General features: G+C 36.2%; 1 protein-coding gene across 1 annotated transcript; it reads right to left on the bottom strand.

Annotated features, from left to right (window-relative positions):
• Window positions 1–1,359: 1,359 nt before the first annotated feature.
• LOC120628600 (integrator complex subunit 6) lies at window positions 1,360–23,248 on the bottom strand. Its single transcript, XM_039897061.1, has 15 exons — window positions 23,003–23,248; window positions 22,827–22,904; window positions 22,054–22,293; window positions 20,189–20,369; window positions 17,768–17,982; window positions 16,886–17,065; window positions 14,221–14,373; window positions 13,360–13,590; window positions 12,326–12,520; window positions 11,069–11,278; window positions 10,527–10,727; window positions 9,476–9,899; window positions 7,963–8,150; window positions 3,375–3,501; window positions 1,360–2,453 (listed from the first exon to the last, which is right to left on the bottom strand). Exons 1-15 carry the CDS (start codon window positions 23,117–23,119, stop codon window positions 2,230–2,232), a joined length of 2,964 nt encoding a protein of 987 aa, XP_039752995.1. The 5' UTR covers window positions 23,120–23,248; the 3' UTR covers window positions 1,360–2,229.
• Between the last annotated feature and the right edge of the window lie 474 nt (window positions 23,249–23,722).

Below are 23,722 nucleotides of genomic sequence, written 5' to 3'. Positions count from 1 at the left end.
TAAGGCCAGAAAAGGATGTAAGAATGAACGAAAATAACACAGTAAGCCCACTTTTTGTAATATTATTGTTATTTCTAAAATATTTCCATTATTCAGAAAAAAAGTCTTAATCTTAAAGCAACCGTATTAGTCTCAGCCGACCTATTAATTTTTTTCGCAAATGGAAACAAGTATGCATCATGAGCCATAATATTTGTGACAGCTAACCTCAAAAATTAAGCCAAATTATTAATAAAGACTATCGCAGACTTGCATAACTTGCATAACATTTACCTCACATTAGATGCTAAGTTGAACACCATTGCAGCTCATAGATGAATTTCACAGCCCTAACCGTAACGTCCTTAGAGCATATCCCAGTTCAGAGTACTACGCGCATAACTAAAGTCCGATAACAGCTTGATAACAGAAATTCAAAAATTACCCCGTAATCCGGATTTTTCTGTGGCATTGAACGTCTTAATTTTACATCACAATATCGCAACGGTGCGTATGTATTTCAACTCCCAAACTCGACCGATCTCGAATAATGTAAAAATTCCTGGCATCCCGATTGTTCTATTTCGTTGTATGTCGTAAATTCTTACGTCACAATACATCAGCATGCCACGATGCGATATCGTACGGTGCGAATGTGTTTTAGCTCCACCACTCGACCGATAGAGCCTAACTGCTTCAAAACAAGAGGAATCTACTACAACCTACATCGTCCGAAGAAGCTCGATAATTACCGACCAACCTTGGAGTTAGAATGCGTTTGGATTTCTTGCCAGTTTCGACAATTTGGTGCGAACCAAAATACAGCAGACCGCGAAAGTCACCGCTTTTGTTTAGGGAAATGCTTAATTTCGGTTTCGATTTGGATCGCAGAAATGCGTACTCAACGACGCGTAACCTCGTGGCGTAATAATGAATTCAATATATTCCAACAAAATTCCAATTCAGCCCTCATTTAGTTTACAGCGCGTTTTGATTCTGTGTGACGAATCTGGTTTAGCAACGGGTTATTAATTGTTTATATAATGTGACGACATATTGACTTTTAAACCAAAAACAAAGTTACTCAGAAAATATGTAAAACGATCAATGATAACTGGCATACATTCCGAGGACGTGGCTTATAAATCCACAATAATCTCAAATATTAAGTCACGCACGACAATGGGAATAAACTTTTTTGGCAGTGCCACTCTCAAAAAAAAGAAAGAAGAACATATCTTTCTTTTTTTAACATAGGTATTTCTGATAACTATTAACTTTGTAAACGGCAATAACATTTATCCTTTGAGCCGAGCATCGACCAAGTTAACGTCGCCTATATTCACCGCTCACCCGCGCAATATAATGCCAAGCAAGAGCTAAATACTTTGAGCGACATTTTGAAAACGTTGGCTAATATTACGTAGTACAACAATCAGCTAAAGATCTTTCAAAATCATTGATTATTTATCATTAATTAACTTCATAAGGAGCAACAATTAAGAACAAAGTATGTGCTAAAAAGGCGATCAATTTTTCGTTTTATTGTTTACATATATTACTTTAGTAAAAAATAAATTGGTAATAGTAGTGAAAACTTATTGAAATAGAATAAAATTTTGTAAGACTGCCATAAATCGTATCTACCTTTCAACAATCTCTCAGAGATTGTTTAAATTTGTATAGGTATGGGGTTATGCCTATACAAATTTAAATAATCTGTGGTATCGAAATTTTCAAACTATGAATTTGACAGCAGTATTGAATTGTGGGCCATTTTGACACAGGTATTTAAAATGCTAATCTTCGTAAATACAGGCAAAAGTCGATACCCGTACGTTAAAACCAGTCTGATATCGGCGACATGGTACTCAGGCGGCAAATTAGAAAGTACCTGGTATCAATTATTTTTCCATACAAAATATTCATATCCAGCGAAGCTCGTAAGGAATGAGTAATGAGTAAAATGAGTTAAAACGTAATTACAACTATAGGTAATGAGGTCATTCAACTCAAGTTCCTATTAAAAAACTAGCACTCGAGTTAAAATGGATTTCATTAGGTAACAGTTGCATAAATAATAGCTATAAGGTCTCAACCACATCTGTCGCTACCCATCGCTCTCACATCTGATAAAAATGGTCTTGCATTATTGCTAAATGTTGTACTAGATAAAAAAGGGATGCTCGGCTAACGTGTCAATTTTCGTTTAAAATAGTTTAATATTAATGTACAATTTCACATACGCCACTAGCTATGGTTGTTCGTATTACTGTATGATGAATTCAATAACGACATACTAACTGAGGCACTATTTCCGTTCTTTTCTAGTCCCGCTAAAAAGTCTTCAAGTAACTGACCCAGAGCTTTCCTCTTGAAGCGTAACGATTCACTTATAACGTCACGTATCACTTCCTTTTTAATATCCACGCTACCTTGCAATTGTTTTAAGATTTCGAACAGTTTCGTGTAATCTGTAAAGAAAAAAAGGTTATAATTCAATCAATTGGATGCAAATCAATATAGAGTTTCTTAAGCATAGATCAACGGGTACATACCACGATAATATTTTGAATTCGTCGATATTTCGACCCAGTTGCAGGTTAGAGACAATGAAACACAGAAGTCAGCGATTGCGGAGCACATTCTACAAGGGGGCACCCAGCACTGGATAGAGCTACATGACCCTAAAGTTCTCTCCACCGACCGTCATTATATTCCAAGACTGGTTCGTGAAGCGATTGAAATTCGGAAGCACAAAAATTTCAATAGTGAGGACGGTTTTAAATTAGCAAGTGTGTGGAACCCAGTGTTAGAATTATGCAAACCAAGAAAGCATCGTACAGCTTCTCAATTTAAAAGTGACGTTGTCAGTGTAGTGTGTCGAAATTTTCATTGTCTCTAACCTGCAACTGGGTCGAAATATCGACAAATTCAAAATATTATCGTGGTATGTACCCGTTGATCTATGCTTAAGAAATGTTGATTAACCACGAAAATCTTAGTTTCAAATCTTCAATACAGAGTTGTTTTAATACATAGACAGAAAATTATCGAAAATTATAAATTTATCTACATATCGGTATTTTAAGATAATTTTTATTTTTTCCATACATTGATTTTACCATTATTACTTGTATAGTAAGACAAATTTTTAGTATAGTTAATTTAGAGTAACCTAGACTAGCTGTTGCCCGCGCTCTTCGTCCAGGTTTACTACGGTTTTTTACAAATCCCGCTTGTTTTCCTGAGATGAAAAGTAGCCTATGTTACTCTCCGTCCTTTAAATTAACTTTGTGCCAAAAAATTCATTCAATTAGTTGCTTAGTTATGGCGTAAAGTAAGGACAAACAAACACATTTTCGCATTCATAACTATGGATTGTTATATAGTACCTTTGCCCGGCCTCCGAACAGCGCGGTATGCTTCGGCCCGAACAGCAAGATTGTGCTTCTTAATCTCAGCCAGCTCCTGGCGCGAAGGCTGAGGCGGTTGCAAGATTGGAGCTTCTTGTCTTTCGCTCTGAAATAGTACAAAACAATTCAATTGAGAGAATGCTAATAACATAATGCGCACACAAATTACAATAGAAAAATAGAACAAAACAACGAAACAAGACCTAAACATTTAAGCATGCAAAGGCGCTCTTATTGCTTAACGGAGGGAGGTTGTTTGGGAGGAATGTCTACTGAACAAGTGTGCAAATATTTCGGACCGCCTGCTTTAATTACCAACCACACTACGAGTAGCATACTACATTTTTCAACATATATGTTATAAATATAAGCCACGGGAAACTACAAAACTACACTTTCTCGGGGTTTGGGGAATTACCGAAATAATTAGTCCTCTTTCTCTTACCAGCAAGGCTAGCACAGGCAGGAAACAATTATATCCCCGGGGAAAGGATAAAAATTTATCTTCTCCCACAGCTGTATCAACTCTCAGAGCACTGGCGTACAAGTTGAAATAATATCCAAATAATAAATGTGTAATAGTAAAGGGCTTAAGCAGGTGGACACTTAAAGCACGGGGAACATGGAATAGGAGAAATTTACCCCGTTTATTATTACACATATATTATTTGGATATTATTTTCACTTGTGCGCCAGTGCTCTGAGCGTTGATAAAGCTTTGGGAGAAGATAAACTTTCATCCTTTACCCGGGGAGATATTCAAATTCAAAATTCATTTATTTCAAGTAGGCCCAATATAAGCACTTTTGAAACGTCAAGTCTGTCCGTTTGTAGTGACTCTACCACCGGTTCGGAAGGCAGATTCTACCGAGAAGCCGGCAAGAAACTCAGCAGTTGCTCTTTTCCAACATCAACAATTTACATTTTACATTTTAACATTCATTTTTCTATCTTGTGAGAGCTGAAAGCGGAGCCGGATGCTTCCAAGCAACCTTGTCATTAAGAAATTCATCAATTTTATAGTAACCTCGCTGTAATAAATGTTTTTTAACAGATTCCTTAAACTTATGCATTGGTAGGTCCAAAATCACCTTAGGAATCATATTATAAAAGCGTATACTCTTACCACAAATAACTTATGTACCTTTCGCAGACGATATGCAGATGACACTAATTTATGACCATTTCTTGTAAATCGACTGTTATTGATAATTGTCTCCTGCCCATGTTAGTAATACATGTGTATTAATAAACGGGGGTAAACTTCTCCTTTTCCATGTTCCAGTGATTTAGCAGGTGCGCACGTTAATTATATCCCTTGTCAGAGGATATAGTTTATCTCCCGCCCGTGCTAACCCTGCAGTAGCATTAGTATCGGTCGCTATTACGACAAAGGAAAATGGACCTTATTCTGCTTAGCCCCGGTTAGGCGCTTTTCCTAGTTCTTCCGAAAGAGCTGCCTAAAAATTGCGAACGAAAAACGAATTCGAACTTTAATAAAAGGTTGATAGGTTCCATTTTACTCAGTCAATACACTGGTTCGATACTCGAAAACGACTGTACTAGATCGAGAGTATACGTTACGTTTTATACTGAGGTTAATTTTATAATAACTGTGTTTTCATTACTTTTTAGTGGAAAGAATGTTTATAGAAAAACATAGTTTTTAATGCTACTATTTAGGCTTCATTTAAGCGACAAGGTCTTATGACGGCACAATCGAATGCATTGGACCAATGGTATTGTGCGAATGCTCAGGTTTTATAAGTTGAGCGCGGCATCCGTTAGAGCAATTATTCACACCGAAGCTTTTTTATCGATTACGTAGTCCTTTATAATATAATAGGACTTTTCTATAAGCTTACGTTTAATATAATCTTTGAACTTTTTAAGAGACATCTCCAAGATGTCAATGGGTAGTTTATCGTAGAATTTTATGCAATTTTTTTTAAACGAATTATGAATTTTATGTAACCTAGTATATTGCACTGTAAGTTTATTCTTACTTCAAATGTTTAAATTATTGCAGTCACATTTTTACCAAATTTAGAAATGGTTTATGAACGTACAATTCAATTTTCAATGTACTGACTATACACTGTCATTATTTTAAAATCTTTAAATTTATCTATCAGCCGCTATTAGCTTCAGTCAGTGTTTTTTTTTATTACATTGCATTTTTTTAGCGTTCTCCGTTCTTTTGTAAGAACAGAGGACGTAACCCGTTTGTATTTTGTCACAGAGTTTTTGGTAACTTTACTTATATTTCTAATAAACTTTTACTCAACTTACCTTAAATTCTCGCAACTTCATTCGCGTGAAACAAGATAAGATTGATAAAACTTGTAACATCTTTACTTCAAATAGACACCAATAAAAGCACTAAATACTAGTTTCTAGGCAAGAAATGCATAACAGGATTAAGCTAAGCTAGTTTTATCGGAAACAGCGCTAGCATAATTGTATGTTCGGGTACGGGATGTCGAGAAAGGTCGCTTGAAAATCCAGTGATCACTAAACCACTGCTACAGAATAACGCTGAGGCGATACTCTGTTTGGGAGAAACAACACAACAGATATGTCACTGCTAACATAGAATAATATTCGATTGTTTTTAGCTTATTTAATTTTTATTAAGTTAGCTAATTTTAAGATCCTTTATTTTTGTTTTTTAATATTTTTTTATAGCTTAAGTCCTCATTGATGTTATGTGCAGCGTGTACTATATGTGTTAATTCCTATGTGTTTTTTTTTCCCAAATAAAATATTTATTTAATTATTTATGAAAGGCCGGTATGACATCGTAAGATAAACCAGTGCCTTAAACCAGTGGATGGATTCCTTCTTCTGCTAACTTTACAAAAATAAAAAAATTGTGAAAATAAATGATCTTGAAACTAAGTTGACGCTTAAAAAATATTACAGGAGCATAAAATATCGCAGTTTCCTAAAATAGCCTTGCAAATAAACAAAACATCCTGTCAAATGGATGGATGTGAACAAAGCGCAGGAGTAACATTCTCGTAATAGTGGATTGGATAGTCTTTTAAAATACATACGGGGATTGCAGAAACTCTACTAAGTCCAGTCACATAAACTCACACTACCTTTCGTTTCCGTTTCCTCCCGCGCGAAGAGTAGTCATTCTCGGCAGCGATGCCTTGTATGATGGCCTTGATTTGTAGCTCCTGTGAGTCTGCCATCTGGAGCGGCACGGGGGGCAAGAAAATCGGACTCTCTTAAAACCGGGAGAATCGCAGTCTAATACATTTCAAGGAGCAACGCAGTCTCGTAAGATTATAGGGAAAGATCGCGAAAACAGCAGGAAGATCGCAATTTTTTTTAAATAGAGTTAAGGGAAATAACTTAAAGGTAGGCTGGGCAGGGACTTTGTATAAAAGAGTATCGTATCGCGAATTCTTGTAATGTGGGATGTATTCGATAGTTCAAAAAAGGAACGGTAGGTTTATAAACAAAAATAAATCGCGGCAATCTACTACCATGGTAAAATGATAGAATGAGTATGGTAAAATGAAGTGAGTAATAACATAAATTTGTTAAAATATCTTTAAACGGAAGATGAACTCTGTAATCTTAGTAAACAAGGCATGAGATCCTATCGTTATATAACGTTGAAAAGTACATTACCAGAGCAAGAGATCTGAACAATCTATTAAACGGAGCAACTGCTACATGATAAAAAAAAATACAACGGAATCGATAATCTCCTTTTTTTGGAAATCGGTTAATAAACGATAGTTCAATAAGAGAACGGAAGGTTTATAAACAAAAAGAAATCGCGGCAATCTACTACCATGGCAAAAGGATAGAATGGATATGGTAAAATGAAGTGGGTAATAACATAAATTTGTTACAACATCTTTTAACGGAGGATGAACTCGGTAATCTTGCTAAACAAGGAATGAGATTGTATCGTTGTATAACGTTGAAAGGTACATTACCAGAGCAAGAATTCTGCACAATCTAATAAACTGTTACGTAACAAAAAAAAATACAACGGTATTGATAACCTTCTCTTTTTTAAGTTGGTTAATAATCGGTAGTTCAATAAAAGAACGGTAGGTTTATATACAAAATAAGATCGTCTGCTAACACGGAAAAAGCATAGCATGGGTATGGTAAAATTAAGTGAGGAATAACATAAATATGATAAAACATCTTTTAGCAGATGATGAACTCGGTAATCTTGCTAATTAAGCTATGAGATCGTATCGTTGTATAACGTTGAAAGATACATTACCAGAGAAGAAAACTGAACAATCAAAAATGGGGGCAACTGTTACACGATAATAAAAAACAATACAATTGATAACCTCCTCCTATTTTAAGTCGGTTAGTAAAATAGCGTAATCGGAGTAACATAAAAAGGTAGACCGGAATTTGGATATGACTGGTGATAATTTTACAGTATGATTTCGTAGCATTTGTATATTCGCAAGTCTGATAGCGGTAGAGAAATTGGAGTTTATAAGAAGAAAGAGAAAGAGAAGTTGGAGTGTTATAAAACGAGGTATGTATTATTGTGAAACGGAAGTTGGATTGGTACCTTTCGTTTCCGTTTCCTGCCGCGCGAAGAGTAGTTGTTCTCCGCCGCGATGCCCTGTAAGATGGCGTTGATCTGCAACTCCTGCGAGTCTGCCATCGGAGGTGGGGGGGCGAAGGCGGGAACTGTGGCCGTCTCGCCCGGCGGTGAAGGCGACCGCGGCATTTTACTGCCCATTGTCGTGTACGCATCTGTTGATAATTGACAAACAGTAAGCTACTAGACTACTAGAAGCGGAGATAGCGCATTGGGCAGGAGCTCGACTACCCATTCGGGGGGCCGAGTTCGAATAATAAAATAATGACAGTGTATAGTCAGTACATATTTGAAAATTTAATGTACGTTCATATAAACATTTCTAAATTGAAGAAAAAATGTGACTACAATTATTTAAACATTAGAAGTAAGAATAAACTTACAGTGCAATATACTACGTACATAAAATTCATAATTCGTTTAAAGGAAATTGCATACAATTCTACAATAAACTACCAATTGACATCTTGGAGATGTCTCTTAAAAAGTTCAAAGTTTGTATTAAACGTAAGCTTAAAGAAAAGTCCTATTATAGTATAAAGGACTACGTAATTGATAAAAAAGCTTGGGTGTAAATTATTGCTCTAACCAGGTTGCTCTTCTAATAATTTTAAATGACATTGTGAGATGGTGATAACAAAAAAAAAACACCCGGCTAAGTTTGTCGTAGGCTTCTTCTTAGACCAGGACGCGTTTGGAACCCTCGTAGCATTAGTTTTAAGTTTACGAATGTGGTTATCGCCATCATCTCACTACCGTGTACGCATCAAAAGTGCCACCTATGGGCCTACTTGAATAAAGATATTTCTGACTTTGACTTTGACTTTTAAATCCCAGCACGCACCTCTAACATTTCTAAGTAATGTGCGTTCTAAGTAATTAAAATATCACTTGCTTCAGCGGTCAAGGAAAACATCAAAAAAGGAAACCTGCATGCCTGAGAGTTCTACATAAAATGTAGATGTATGTAGTAACATGTTCTCAAAGGTGTGTGGAGTCCACCAATCCGCACTAGGCTAGCGTGGTGGACAACGGCCTTAACCCCTTCTCATTGTTGGAGAAGAACCGTGCCCTGTAGTGGGCCGGTAATGGGTTGATATAACGATGATGATGATGAAGCTACTATACTGTGTACGGACCGCCATAGACTGAATAAATAGGGCTCAAAATTTGAAAAAGAACCTAGATTTTATTATAAAACAATATATATTCATCAGTTATAATGCAAGCTACTATTTAATGAGACTTAATATTTTTATTTCATATCATCTTGCTTATTACTTATACTAGTTGCATAAATAGTAATAAGTTCATAAGCCACAAAGGCGAGACATTTAAGTCGTTTACATACACTAGATGCATAAATGGTAATAAAGTGATAATAAATGGTCACAAAGGCGAGACATTAAAGTCGTTCACCATATTTAAATCATAAATTTATTACTAGTTAATTTCAGAGTCCAGAAGAAATAGTACAAACCTCCATTAAGAAATGGTTTGATGACAGGCGGGAGATTGGCAGGCGTGACGGGCTGTGGAGTTGAAACTGGTGTTGACGGCCCGCCAGTATCCACGTTTGGAGGTTCCTCAGGAGGTCTTCCAGACGGCAGATCAGATGGAACGGGCGCGAGGGGAGACGCAGGTCTTCGCACCATCACCGGAGACAAAGGCGCTGTAGGCGGGGGTGTTGCCACCGTCGAAGTGACAGGCAAATTGGGTGGTATCGGCGGTACTGGAGGTGTTGAAGGCCTCCGCGCCACCACGTGTTGTGGTATGGGGCCCGCTTTTCTTTTGGGAGGTGGGGCTCGAGGGGTCTCGGAACCCCTTTTCCCTCCAATGCCTCCAACGCCGCTTCCCCTCACAGTTCCCTGTGGGTCCATGTCTGCTTCGTCTACCATCATCCTCTGCAAATAAATGAAGTAATACATTAAAGATTGCGAAAGACCACGATTTTTTTTACCTAATTCTAAGGTTGGCTGGCAGAGATCGCTATTAAGCGATAAGGCCGCCTTTTGTATTCTACTTCTTTCTTCATGTTTCTATTTTTTTTTTTATATCGGTGTACAAATAAAGCGTAATAATAATAACACGAAGATCACAACGAGAAAGGTGTAGTGATCCCCAAATGTCTTAATTCAGTATTAAATGATTTGTATATAAGCATAGACATAAACGTTGAGCAATAGATTTCACAAGAACTTAAAACTTGGTTCAAAACTAGATTTTTATGGTGTGAGGAAAATTAAAATGGATATTATTGGCATTGCATTAAAGCACATATTTGCCTAAAATTCATTAGCTAGGTCTTTGGACAGAATGTTTGTAAAACAAAAATTGGAAATACAGGATTTGCGACTCTAAAACGAGTGACATTAGGTCCATTTTACTTTGACATAGTTTAATGCGAAAACGACTTTGATTGCGAGGGAGCATATCTTGTTCTAAGGCTGCTTAACTTAAATGAGGCATATAAATAAAGATTTGCCCTTATCTTATCGGTGTGAACGCAAATAAAAAAAGTCTTCTCTTACCTTGTCGATTTTGAATGGATTCCCGAACATGTGTTGTCTCACTGGCTGGGACTCGATCTCCCTCAACTGCGGCGTCATACGCTTGAGATACTCCTGGTAGTTGCCCATCTGAGCCACCGCCATGGAGTGGGCGCTGTCTTCATCCACCAGACGAGTGTAAGCGAGATTCGGCTGAAGGAAGTTCGAGCGCATTCGTACAACCTGTAAACCGTAATAAAAATGAAGGTCATAATGGTGATGTCTCTGGATTATTTATTTATTAAGAGCACTAGCAACATGCATATTACACGTTTTTAAATATAGCACACACGCAAAAACATGGATTTTATATAAATATACACATAGCATTAACAAAGCGTCATGTAAACTTAAACGAATCGACTCGAATTTTAGAACTCAGCGTGGCCTAAGTTTTGAATTTCTTGAATAACCCCAAATTTTGCCCTATTTTATTTTGGAATCGAACCCAAAACTTCAAGATCTGCTTCTGCTAACCTCCAGACATAGAGCAACGATTGGTAGAATTAGTGAATTGAAATTACCTGATCTAACAAATCCCTTCTCTGTATATCGAATGGATTTCTATAGGTGTGCGCCTGGTTCTTATGGCGTCCACGCGATAGACCAACTACGAAGCCTCCAAACTCGTTCAACTGATCCCGAAGAGCCGTAAACTTATCCTGAAGGCACGGATGTGTAGTCAAATCCTTTTTGAGCGACGATCTTGGCATTACACGAACACTTTCCGCCACCTGAAAAGTTTATCATCATCGTCAAACTTAGCCAGCTATCACGTAGGAATAAAGAATTGGAGCTTAGACCCACCACACTGCTCTAATGCGGATTGGCGGATTTCTAACGAGGATTATGCATGTGTTTAAGAGGAATTAGCACAGTTATTATCATTAAAATATTGTGTTAGTTATAATATCTTTGTCCGGCGTAGGCTTCAAATGCAGAACCATGCCATTCCTATCTCCGGACTTAGAATTTATTTACAGAAAAATACAAAATATGCCTAAGAATCGCTTTAACCGGATGTATAGTAATTTCGGTAATTCGTAGAGAAAAAACGTTTCACAAACTCTTATGTTGTCTTAAGACGTTAGCAGCAGTCTTAAGTTACGACACCGATTAGGCGGATTGTAAAGTTTAAGGGACTCATAAACTGACACTTGACAGACCAAAAAAATTTTAATTTAGTTTTTTTTAATAATCTTAAATCCATACGAAAAATGAAAAATATGATAACGAAAACACAAAATACCACACCTTGTGGCAAGAACCACAGACAAGTTAGGTTAATAATATGAGTTAATTAGTGAAAATTGATTGGTGAAACGTAAATGTATGCCTGAGAATCTTCTTTGATTAAGCGTTACTTACGTAGGCATTGCCTTGTCCGTGGTTAGTGAAAGAGGACAACATTTTAGGTCGACTCGGGAATTGTTATTTCCGTATTATTTTAGTATTGAAAATTTTTTGGTTGATCTATTTAAATATTAGCATGAATCAATATTATAACATAATTAGAATAAATTTCATTTGAGCATTTAGTTTTTTTTGCTTTTATATACATTTATATTGTATTATTATGAGTATAGATTACTAGGTGATATGGTTGCAACTTCAATAAATATTATAAAAATAACTTATCCACTTTACCGGATAAAATTCGACTTTGGCTGGTGGGAGGTAAATAGTCGTAAAATGTAAAGTTTTATCCCGGTCTAGTGTTAAATTTTATTTTACTAGATACCATTAACAAACATTATCAACAAATTTACAATAAATGTTACCTTTTGGCTGTTCACGCTGGATGCTTTATTGATGACGTCAGCGCACAGCTTCTCAAACTCTATCTTAGCCTGGTTCTTAAGCCGTTTCAAGTAGTTCAGTACGGAGAAACTCAAGGAATTGTCCTGGGTGTCGGGAATCAAACTCTGGACAAGCGGCGCAGATGCACCCATTTTAGTCAACGCCCGGCGGAGTGGCTGAAAAATTAAAAACAATAATCAGATTTGACGGAGATATGGAGCAACAGACGCGCTTTTTCAGCGAGGTCATCAAAACGTTTATCTTTTTACTTATAATTAAGAAGTCCCGAGATAGATCATTTGACGTGCTCTCTGAGATATCTGAACCACGCCAGTATCCCAACCAGAGGCTGACGCTAAGAATTTCCTAAAATATTTTTTTTTAGCTCAACCCGGGTACCGAGCCATGGACTACTACGTGATCTAGTCTAACAAGCTAAAAACTAGACTAGAAAGGCTTTTATTAATAATTAATTAGTAGTATTGTGCCTGTGTAAGACGGTCCTTACAACAAATATTAAATCTAACATAGTTTTAATTAAAATTACTAAACATTTATTGTATTTAGAATTTAATTATGTAAATTTAGAATCCATTTAAAATTGTATGTAAACTGTTGTAAGGAACAATAAAGCTATTATTATTATTCGATCCAAAGAGTAAATATTAGAAACATTAAGCGTAAACTGAAAGAATATTTAGCAGCTAAGTTAGATGGCTAATATAGTTGATATTTATTTATTACTTACTACTGACTTAAGATCGTCGTATATCGATCCTATCGTACTACAATGTAGCTGTATGTTTTTTTCACAGCTGGTTTTGTATTCTTTCTAACTAAACATCTAAGGTAATCATTGCTGATAAGCACCGAGGACAAAACTCTGCGGTTTTTTCGGTGCTTTTATACTAAATGGTTATTTAGATGTATTTGTTTTATTCCATCAATAAATTAAAAAAAAAAAAAAAAAGTTAATAACTATAACTAATTTATATTATTTTACATAAAAACTTACTGTAACATAATACGAAGGCATTCTATCCAAGTAAGCTTGGAATGCCTGCTTCCACTCCGGTGTAGGCTTGCAACGGTGCACTTTGAACAAGTCATCTAGAAGCGGTAGGAGCACCGGATAGTTGTATGGTAACACGAACAGATTGACGCAAGTAAGATTTGTCGAGGCTTTCAGGTAGCCGAATGGATGGCTGACTTCAGAGTTTTTGCAACCACTGTTTGCTACGAAGACCTGGGTAAAAAAAGAAAAATTATTTTTAACCTCTGATGCAAGCATAGTAGTAAAAGTGATATGTGTGGGATTTTATGTATCTTTGGTGTGGGTTACACGGCTATCATCGCCTAAATACAGTTGCTTGTACATTAGTAAACCTTCGAGACAGATTCTTACTAAAATTATTGTATATTTTGTTATGGGATGGTTAAATCGTGTATCATTTTGATCTTATTCCAAGGAAAGGAATGAGCCTATTCTGAAGTACTTTTTCATTACACTGAGGATCAGAGCTATTTATTTTTTATTTGCACAATATGCAGGATGCAATTAGTACAACTATGAGCAGATGTTGCTCGATATTTGAATTATTTAATGATAATTTCTCATCTGATAATTTCTCATCTGATAATGTCATATTGAGTAGAGAGTAAATATATTTATTTAGGTGTCGGTATTTTTCCCTTTTAAGCCGGCTGAGACAATCTTATTTCTAATTTTTTTTTAATTGCCAATGATGTAGGAGTTTTTAATTTTATGTTTAATGGAGTTCAATCTTTTAACAATAATTTTCTTAAAAGAACAAGTATATACATGGGCTTTGAGGATGCAGAGTATTTTAACAAAGTAATATAACAATAGCCATACCTGCCAGCAGCTCGTCGGTAGTTTTCTAGCTAATATGAATTGCGTCAAAGGACTCGGCTCCAGTTCATATTTGTCGAAAGGTAGATTGTCGATCACCATGGGCTCTTGGCTAGTGCATGTGAACTTCACTACGGGATGCGCTGAGCGTGGTGGCTGTGATAAAAGATAAAAAACTTAAAATCACAGGGGGCTAAAAATAGTATGATTTTAAAATGACAGTTACCTAAAATAAAGATTATATTATATGTGGAACAAACCTTACTTTACTATTTATTATAAATGAAAAATTGTTGATTTTTAGCGTAGAGTTAAAATAATGGAGAGTAACAAAGGCTGCTTTTTATCCCAGCAAGACTAGCAGGAGATATTTCTCCGGATAGAATCCGGTAAAGATCAAACTTTTATCTTCTACAGATTTATCACCCCTCCCAGCTTAGGCTCACGCATGCGGAAATAATATACGTGTATTAATAAATGGGGGGTAAACTTCTAGGCCGTGTTGCCGTGCAAAGGCAGGCAGACATGTTAGTTTTATGCCTTGGGATATAATTGGGGGATTCATTTTTTGTCTCCCGCCATAGGGTAACTGTGCAGGATAAAAACGTTTACCACGGGATGCGTAAAAACAGTAATTAACGCAGACGACGAACGTGCTATATGCCTAAACTAATTACTTATTTAAGCGGTGGTAGTAAGCCCTCAATTCACGAAACACTTATTGATATCTAAAGAATGGTTCTATCTGAAGAGAAGTCTTGCCTTAGGACATACAGTTCTGAATAATGATCGCTAACTTTGGGGCTTTAAATAAAACTAGAAGTCGTTTATCGGGCGATGGTGAAACTATACCTATTAGCAATATCTCAATGTGATTAGAAATTGAAAAGATCCGTGGACGTGGCGACGAACTTTAGTCACAGAGAAAATACAGAAATTAATTATTTATTTCCCAAATTGCCCTTGATGGGGATCGAAGACCTCCCACTTATAAAACTGCAGCGCTCTCCACTGCACCATGGAGGTCGCAAAAACTCTCCGGTCCATAAAGTATCTGTTGCTGCGTGAATGAAATACAAAACAACAAACATATTCTCATTTATAATATTAGTAGAGAAGCTGTCATTTGGCAATGAAAAAATGAGCCCACTAAGCTAAACTTAAAAAACCCTAATCAAAATACCATTAGTAATAATATAATACACTACAATATTTCCTTTATTTAGCCTGCCACAAAAAAGCCTTGCAGTAGATAGCCGATATGAAATCCATTAGTGCCGTAGACCTCGATATTTACATAACAATTAAATTTATGCAAATTTATGTCAGCTCTTTCGAATGAAGTGCACGAATGGAATGAATACTCAACAGATTTAAGAGGTGACTATTAAAATATATATGCCGTTAGAAAAATTGACACACAACATTACTATTCTTCATCATCATCATAAACATGAAAAAGCTGGCCCATTGCGGATTGGTAGAGTCCAAACGATTTTGAGACCATTATGGAGAACCGTTAAAGCAAGTGTTATTTAATGCAGTATGCTCAGTGTAGTTCCCACCACTTATGAAATTTAAAGGCATGATATGATACTGTCGCGAATTATAGGAGAGTACCAGGGCGAACGATCTTCACACCGTTTTTAATGTGAGATCGGCCGATTACCTCAAAGCTACCTCCTTTAATAACACCTAGAAGCTACTTCCAATAGCAACATTGAAAGTAACTCATTTACAAGTATGCTAATATCGAGTAGCAAGAAATGCAGGTACCTCTGATATTTACGAGATGGCGTTATAAAACATAAATACACCTAAGTAGGTTAATATGATGCTAGTTGCTAGGGGAATGGACTAGTGACATTTAATTGTAAGCTGTTAAAAATTGCAAATTATTGTTGCTGAAAACTGCATTAAAATCCGTTGCGTAGTTAGAAAAACGAATACGTACGAAAATCGGGAGCGGTTTTGTTTTATAATATGTAAAAATAAAGCAGACGTTAATGACCAATATTATACATATTAAAGCTAGCTGTGCTGTTCCTTGCAATGTTACCCGCCGGTGAATAAGTCGTTTGTTTTGTTATGACGTAGACGTAGGAGGGAAGATATTTAGTGTGAGACTACGAAATTTCCTATAAACCAACCTTGGGAAATTGATATGTTTTAAGGACCAAAAGTAGCCTCTGCTACTCCCAGTCCTTACAACTTACTATATTTATATTTCCCTGCTTATAAGACCCTGCTTTCTGTATATAATATTTATTAGCTATCTTAGTACCCATATAACAAGCTATGCTCACTTTGGGGCTAGATGGCGATGTGTGTATTATCGTAAGTAGTATATTTATTTATTTTATTTATATGCCAAAAAATAATAAAGATTGGTTGCTTAGTTAATTCGTGGTGGAAGGATAAACAAACGAAAATACTCGCATTTACAATACTGCTGTCACCCCCGCGTTCTTCGTCCCCAATTTTCTCCAAATTTTCATACGATGAAAATTAGCCTATGTTACTCTACGTCGTTTTCTTCTACCCACCCACCTCATGCCCAAAATAATGTTGATTAGGGCGTGAAGGAACGACAAACAAACGCTAAGTTAGGACAGTATGGATATAATGTTTCTTAAATTTTAATGTAGCTATTATATTTAAAACTTACCAGTATTTGCGCGTTAGGATCAGGACGAAATGATTCTGGTATCGGCCAGAAGCCCACGGCAAAACCCTTTTGTGCAACCGTCCGCGGCACGTAGATAAGACGCCTACAAGAGTGCCAGGCTTGCGGCGCGGTCGAGGCTGCGTTCGGCATGCCAGTTTGATAAGGGCCTCCGTTCCATCGCTGCAAAACCACAGACATTCGTCATTAGTATAAAATAATATCTGTTTACGAATAATGTACAACGTGTAAATTTAAACAGAAATAATACTCCATAGGCTTTATAGGTACACTAGCTGACCCCAGAGCCATCTGTCGGACTGATTTTTGAATCTAAACCATCCAGGGTGCCACCCAAACGCATACCGAAAAATTCATTCAAATCGGTCCAGCCGTCTAGGTCACTGAACTCCTGTTCTATGACATACACACACACAAGAAATATATATATAATGATTATGTACTGCCTCTGAGAGTTGTCTGTGAAACCGTAAACCTAATAGTTTTTGAGAAAACCACTGCCATATTTTTTACTGAAAGAAATTAAATACAACCCTAACATCACATGAAAATTAAAATCTTGTGACTCCGGTCACTTTATTATTTACGCGTCGCGTAGCGTAGGTACTATGCGCGTGTCGGTCTTTTATTTTTAATAGGGTTGTTTCATAAGTAAACACTTAGAATGTTTTTAATTCGTTTGTATGGAAAAATAAATATGCCTTGATATCTTTTGATTTAATATTTTTACTTATGAAATATACTTAAGAATCCTTACATATTTTTTCGTAGTTCTGTAACACGTTGTATGGTGGTAAATTAGATTTTTTTTCATTATCATGAGAGTAGGATAACCCCAAAGTGCTTAAATCAAAAAATACATACTCCATTTTTATCGCCATCCCCATCCAGGTCTTTGTCAGCGTCAGGGTTAATATCGTCGCCTTGCTCGCCACCGTCTCTGCTGTTACCACCATCTGCAGGTGGTGGGTCGGGGCCTATCTTCTCGAAGTTGATCACGACGCCGCTTTGCACCTTCTGGACAAGGCTGTCGATACACTGCATCAGCATCCGATGTGACGTGATGCAATAAGATCGACCTAAAAGGAAAAAAAAATGTAATTATCACTTGGTTGTGGTAATTATCGTTAAAGCCCACCAACCCGCATTGGAGCAGCGTGGTGGGTCCTGCCTCTTAAACTGTCCCTCCTTTGAGAGACGAGGTCTATGCCGCATTAGAGCAACGATGTAGGTCTATGCTCTTAAACTGGCTCTCCTATGAGAGACGAGGTATATGCCGAATTGGAGCAACGTTGTGGATCTATGCTGTTAAACTGGCTCTCCTATGCCTCGGACAGCACGTTAAGCCGTCTCTCGCGGTTATTATCACTAAATTGTGACAATTGTCGTTAAAGCCCACAATCCCGCAAAGAAGAAGCGTGGTGGGTCTATGCTCTAAAACCATATCTGTAAGAAAAGGGGCTATGCCCAGCAGTGGGACGATTATAAGCAGCAGATGATGAATCTGAAACAATTTTAAAAAATCTGAACAATGAAAATGAGTTGAGAATTTTACTACATGTTGTACTGCAATGAAAATTAAGCTGAAATAATTAGACAAATCTTAACGGATTACTTTATAATTTTTCGCTTTACAACGTATGACTGGAAATCTTAAAATTGTACAGTTATGGCTGCATTTTTCATATCTAGGTGAATCGACATTTTACAAGGCACCTTTTCAACAGGTTTTTTAATCATTAATTGCGTTTACACTTTCTCTAGATCTTCTCATAGATAAGTTCAAAACACTTCTTTCGACTCATTCAGATTATTAAAATCCTTCCTGAACGCCCTAACTGAGCGTCTAATAAACTGAATTGTTGGCGTAGAGTTAGTTAAAAGGACGGAGAGTTACTTATGCTACTTTTTATCTCAGATAGACAAACGGTTCCCAAGGGATTCGTAAAAAACCGTAGAAAACGCGGACGAAGAACGTGGGCAACTGCTTGTATACGTTTAAGTTACTTAAATTTTAAGAATGTGCAGACATTTATTTTTAACTGCTGCTAAGTAACTGACACGTACTAAATTGAATAGTAAAATAACCACGTATAGGTCAAAACTCAACAAAATAAAAATAACATTACTGCACATAAGAATGCCCTACAAAAAACTAGTCCAACTGGTTTGTAAAGGGCCCAAATGTCACCCTTGTTTACAGAAAACTCTATTAGCATATAAACAGTCCATCTACAGTCTATTATTTCGTTTGGTACACTTATAAACAGAGAAACACTTCACTAAACGTATAACATAAATAAAACTTTAAAAGAGCTTTTGTGACAGATTCGTACGGGGGAGTCCGCCATGCCTTAGCAGGTATATTTCTGCCGCAAAGCAGGATTATTGCAAAGATGGGTGTGGGTGTTGGTGTAATTACAGGCCGATGAGGCTTAATACCTCAGGTCGATGGACAACGGTTGGAACGTTGTAGGACGTGTTGCTTACCCCTTTCGCATACCCTGCGAAATGTTGCTCTGTTTTAAAGCAATGGTTTTCTATTCTTTCCATAAGATGGTCCAATTATGACTATAAAAATACTCAAAATAGGTATACAACGTGTAAATGAAAACCGAAAACAGGCTTTAAAATACATTATATACTGTCTCTGAGACTTATCTGTGAAACCGAAACCACTGCCCAAGTTTTAACTGAAATAAATCAGATACAGCACTAACATAACATTCAAAATTAAAATCAAGTGACTCCTGTCATTTTATTAGGTAAGCGTCGCGTAGCCTAGATACTATACGCGTGTCGGTCTTTTATCTTCAATAAGGCTGTCATAAGTAAACACTTGAAATGCTATGAATTAAGTTTGTATGGAAATAATACTTATATATACTATATATGATTTATATTTATTTATTTAATATTCATTTACGTACATATATCAACACTCTTGGTACCATCACTTTCTATCTATTTCGATTGTCTGCTTGCAATAAGGCAACAATTTTTAAATTTGTTTGGAAAAAAAAATATGCTTCTTTAGATTTTATTCTTCTTTTATATTTATTTTACAGGATGATTCCTTATGTAATAAACTTATGCATTTTTCATTATTATTTAGTAGGGTAAAGAGTTTAATGTAACTACCATACCCTGAACTGGTTTGCCCACTATCCTCTTACACATCATTATCACTTACCTGGCTCACTTCTCACTATCTTGGCTGGCCAAGATAGCAGTAAAGGGCTACCTTATATCAGAATTTAAAAAAAAAAAACCTTATTAGCTTACCTCCTGTGACTTCACACATCGCATCTATCGGTGACGAGTCAGATGGCACCAGACCACTATCCCTTTCTACTGCTGGTGTCCCGGCTAACCTCAACACTAGTGAGAAAAGCCTTTGGTCCCATCTAAATGGCTCCCTAGTTAGCTCTGAACCAGGAATTGGGCAGTTCATAGGAAGATTGAACTAGAAAGTAAATAAAAATTATTTAATTTATATGGTGTACTTTGCATACACCTCTTCTCATTGCGAGAGGAGACCCGTGCCCTGTAGGTTAATATAATGATGATGATGATGACTCTTCAGACAAGCATAGAAAAATATTGGGTTCTAATAAATCCATGCAAGGATGATCCAATTAGCAACAAGATGGTTGTTCAACTTTGAGAGGTTGAAACCTGGCATTTCTTTATTACTTGCATTGGAGGCTAGCTAACGATGTCCCTTTATTATCAATCAATGCAATGATTGTTAATACTTTTACTCGAGAACCTGTTCTTAGCTCTGTGTTGGATGTTAAGATCATAGAAAGGAACCTTTTTATATATTTTTTTTTTAATCTTTTCTCCTTTGTGAGGAGAGGTGTGCGTTAAAGGATAAAAGGGGAATTAATTAGTTAGCGATATAAATGTATTAACATTTGCTAAGAAACCAAAAGGGATTAAGTCCCCTATATTGTAACGACTATCATTACTATAATTTCCCTAACTATCATTACAAAAATACCCCTTTTTTATTTTATATATGATTCAATTATAGTTCTGAGATTTATTTATTGCTCCCCAAAAATCTCTACCTACATACAAATGGGATGCCAGATAAGATATGAGGATTGTTTAATGTTTGTTATATGGTGTATACTAACTCGTTTGTTTATCAAGTTACCAGATAATTGCAATTCGATATGTCAAAAAATTTTGCTACAGAAGCCTGAGCCATAAAAAATGGTATTGTTATTGTTTACGTCACAAAGTCTAAGATATAATTATTCATTTTAAATACTGGATTGGAATTAAATGGACTTATTCATATAATACAAGGCACATGTAATATACCTAATGCATTACAAACTTGAAAATTAAAGGTGTGGTGTATTTTGACAATGATTCAAAATTTATTGTTTTGGAACAGACAAATATAATATATAATGTAAAAATGTAATTTTGGAAATTACATTTCTCTCATTGTCGCTCTTTTTGTAATAAAAATAATAAATATATTTATTTAGTAGAATTAAGAAATGACATGTACACAATGCATTACTTTGATTTCAACATTTATAAGATGTTTTCATTCCAATTAGAACTCATTATGAGTAGAAATTATATACTTTTAACGAATTTCATGTTGATAGTATTATTAGTAGCCACTTTAAAACGCTGCTACAAAAATGAAGGAATGAAATACCATTTTGGTTTTTTTTTTGTAAATTTGGAATTCCAAAAAGGCTTTAATTGATATAAGTATGTTTCAAATACACATTCCTTTTTACCATATGTTCTGACTATCCCCCAGTTGTGACCACGTCATATAGTGTACGTAGACCACAATACTTTTACTTAATAATATTTTTGAATCTTCCATTACTTAATTAAGTCTGAATCAAGAAACAAATATTTATTCAATTTAAATCAAACAGCAGCAGCAGCAGCAGCAACGAATATGGGTAAAACCAAAACGCATAAATACCGATTAATACATAGTATTAGTTGCACAGATATGTAAAATCCTTTAACATTCAAATACATTCCTTTTTTGGATCTCAACCATTTATATATTTACCGATTAATTTATTGTTGTACCATTATCAGAAAAATTCCAATAGGACTTCATATTTTTTTTTATCCCTTAATATAAAATAGGTACTCACTTCCTCTTGGATGCCAGCATTACTGGACAATTTTCCTCCATCAGTAATCACAACTATGACAGACGGTTCCAGGTAAAATGGGCATCTCCCTTGGCCATAAGTGTCTATCCCAGTCTGCATGCGATTAATATTGAGGACATCAAATGCATGCTTTAAAGCAGCACCCATTGTCGTCAATCCAAGGCACTGCAGATTCTTTAATTCATTGATGAAGGTTGCTAAATTTTCTTTCCAACCAGCCTGCAAAAGCCAGAATAAATACTGGTGGTAGAGTCACAACAAACAGACCTACTTGGTGTTTCAAAAGTGCTTATAAAGTAGGCCTACTTGAAATAAATGAATTTTAAATTTTGAAATATAATAAGTATGTTAACTTATTGAATTGCTTAATCAGTTATTCAAATGTTTTTTTATAAACCTTCCATTATCAAACGAAACTAAACCACAATCGCATTCCTGTGCACACTCATCGTACATTACTCTATAATTCATATTTCCCCCCATTTCGCCATTTTATTATGTACGTTCTCTCGACCAATGAACGTCCGCAGCGAGCGCAGTCGCGAGCGATATCGCGAAGACAGCAACGGCAGCGGTTCGTCCTGTTTACGTCGTGTTGTATCTTTCAATACATTTTGTACTTGCAACGTATGTTTTGTTATGGATTACAGATTAGTGTGCCTCGTATAGACTTCACAGGACCGATTGACAAGGCTGCCCATGCAAATACTACAAGAAAATCCCCTAAAACGTGTTCAATCTGATATACTAACCTTGATGTTCGCGGGTGGCTCTTCGAAAGTTAGAAGCATATATCTATCGCCTCTGCTTTCAGGAGATCGTTGACGTACCTACGAAATAATTTCAATAAGTTTCACACACTTTACACGCGATAAACAAATCGATCACAAAACCGCCTCGTTTTAGGAGTCGATGACACTGCACGTACCTTTACGAACGTCTCCACAGCGCCCTTGGCTACATCGAGCAACGTTGGGCGTCCGCCCAAATAAGCTCTTTGGTTCATAGAAGCTGATGTATCTATTAAAAAGACTATAATAGTCATCTTGAAAAATTTCCTAAATATCCTTTTAAATACATTAAAATATGCGCACGCTATTATGAACAAGAACAAAAATGGCTGCTACATTGTACGCAGACTCGCAAGGATGCGACCGTCCGACAGCCGCTTCGACGAGCAGCTGAACAAGCTACGCCACGAAGACTCCAAAAGTACCACGTGACCTAATCATACGTTCGGATATTCTCGGCATCCAATAGAAAAACGCTCGGCAAAGATCGTAGGTAATGCTAATGTTGCTATTTAAAGAAACACGGTGTCCCTACAAATAACATCAAAAATTAGTATTTTTATAATAATATTAATATAATTATAATAAAAGAACTCAACGCAAGAAATATTTGATTATGAAAGTCTAATCCATGTTTGGCTTTCATAATAAGATTATGATGACCAAGGAATTAATTTCTTATTATTAGTTTGAAATTGTTAGCGTTTGCCGGCTGCTTTGCTTGCGAATTAATACAAAATTTCATATGTCCGTTACATACTACATGTAAGCTATCTCTATGTGTATAATTTGTTAGGGTTTAGCCAAAAGTAGAAACCAAAGCGGTTTAGTGTTGTGGTTTGAAGGTCCCTCAACAT

Source organism: Pararge aegeria, chromosome 2 (assembly GCF_905163445.1).
Source record: "Pararge aegeria chromosome 2, ilParAegt1.1, whole genome shotgun sequence".
In the NCBI taxonomy this organism is placed as follows: Eukaryota; Metazoa; Arthropoda; class Insecta; order Lepidoptera; family Nymphalidae; genus Pararge; species Pararge aegeria.
This window is presented reverse-complemented; position numbering and strand designations above follow the sequence as displayed.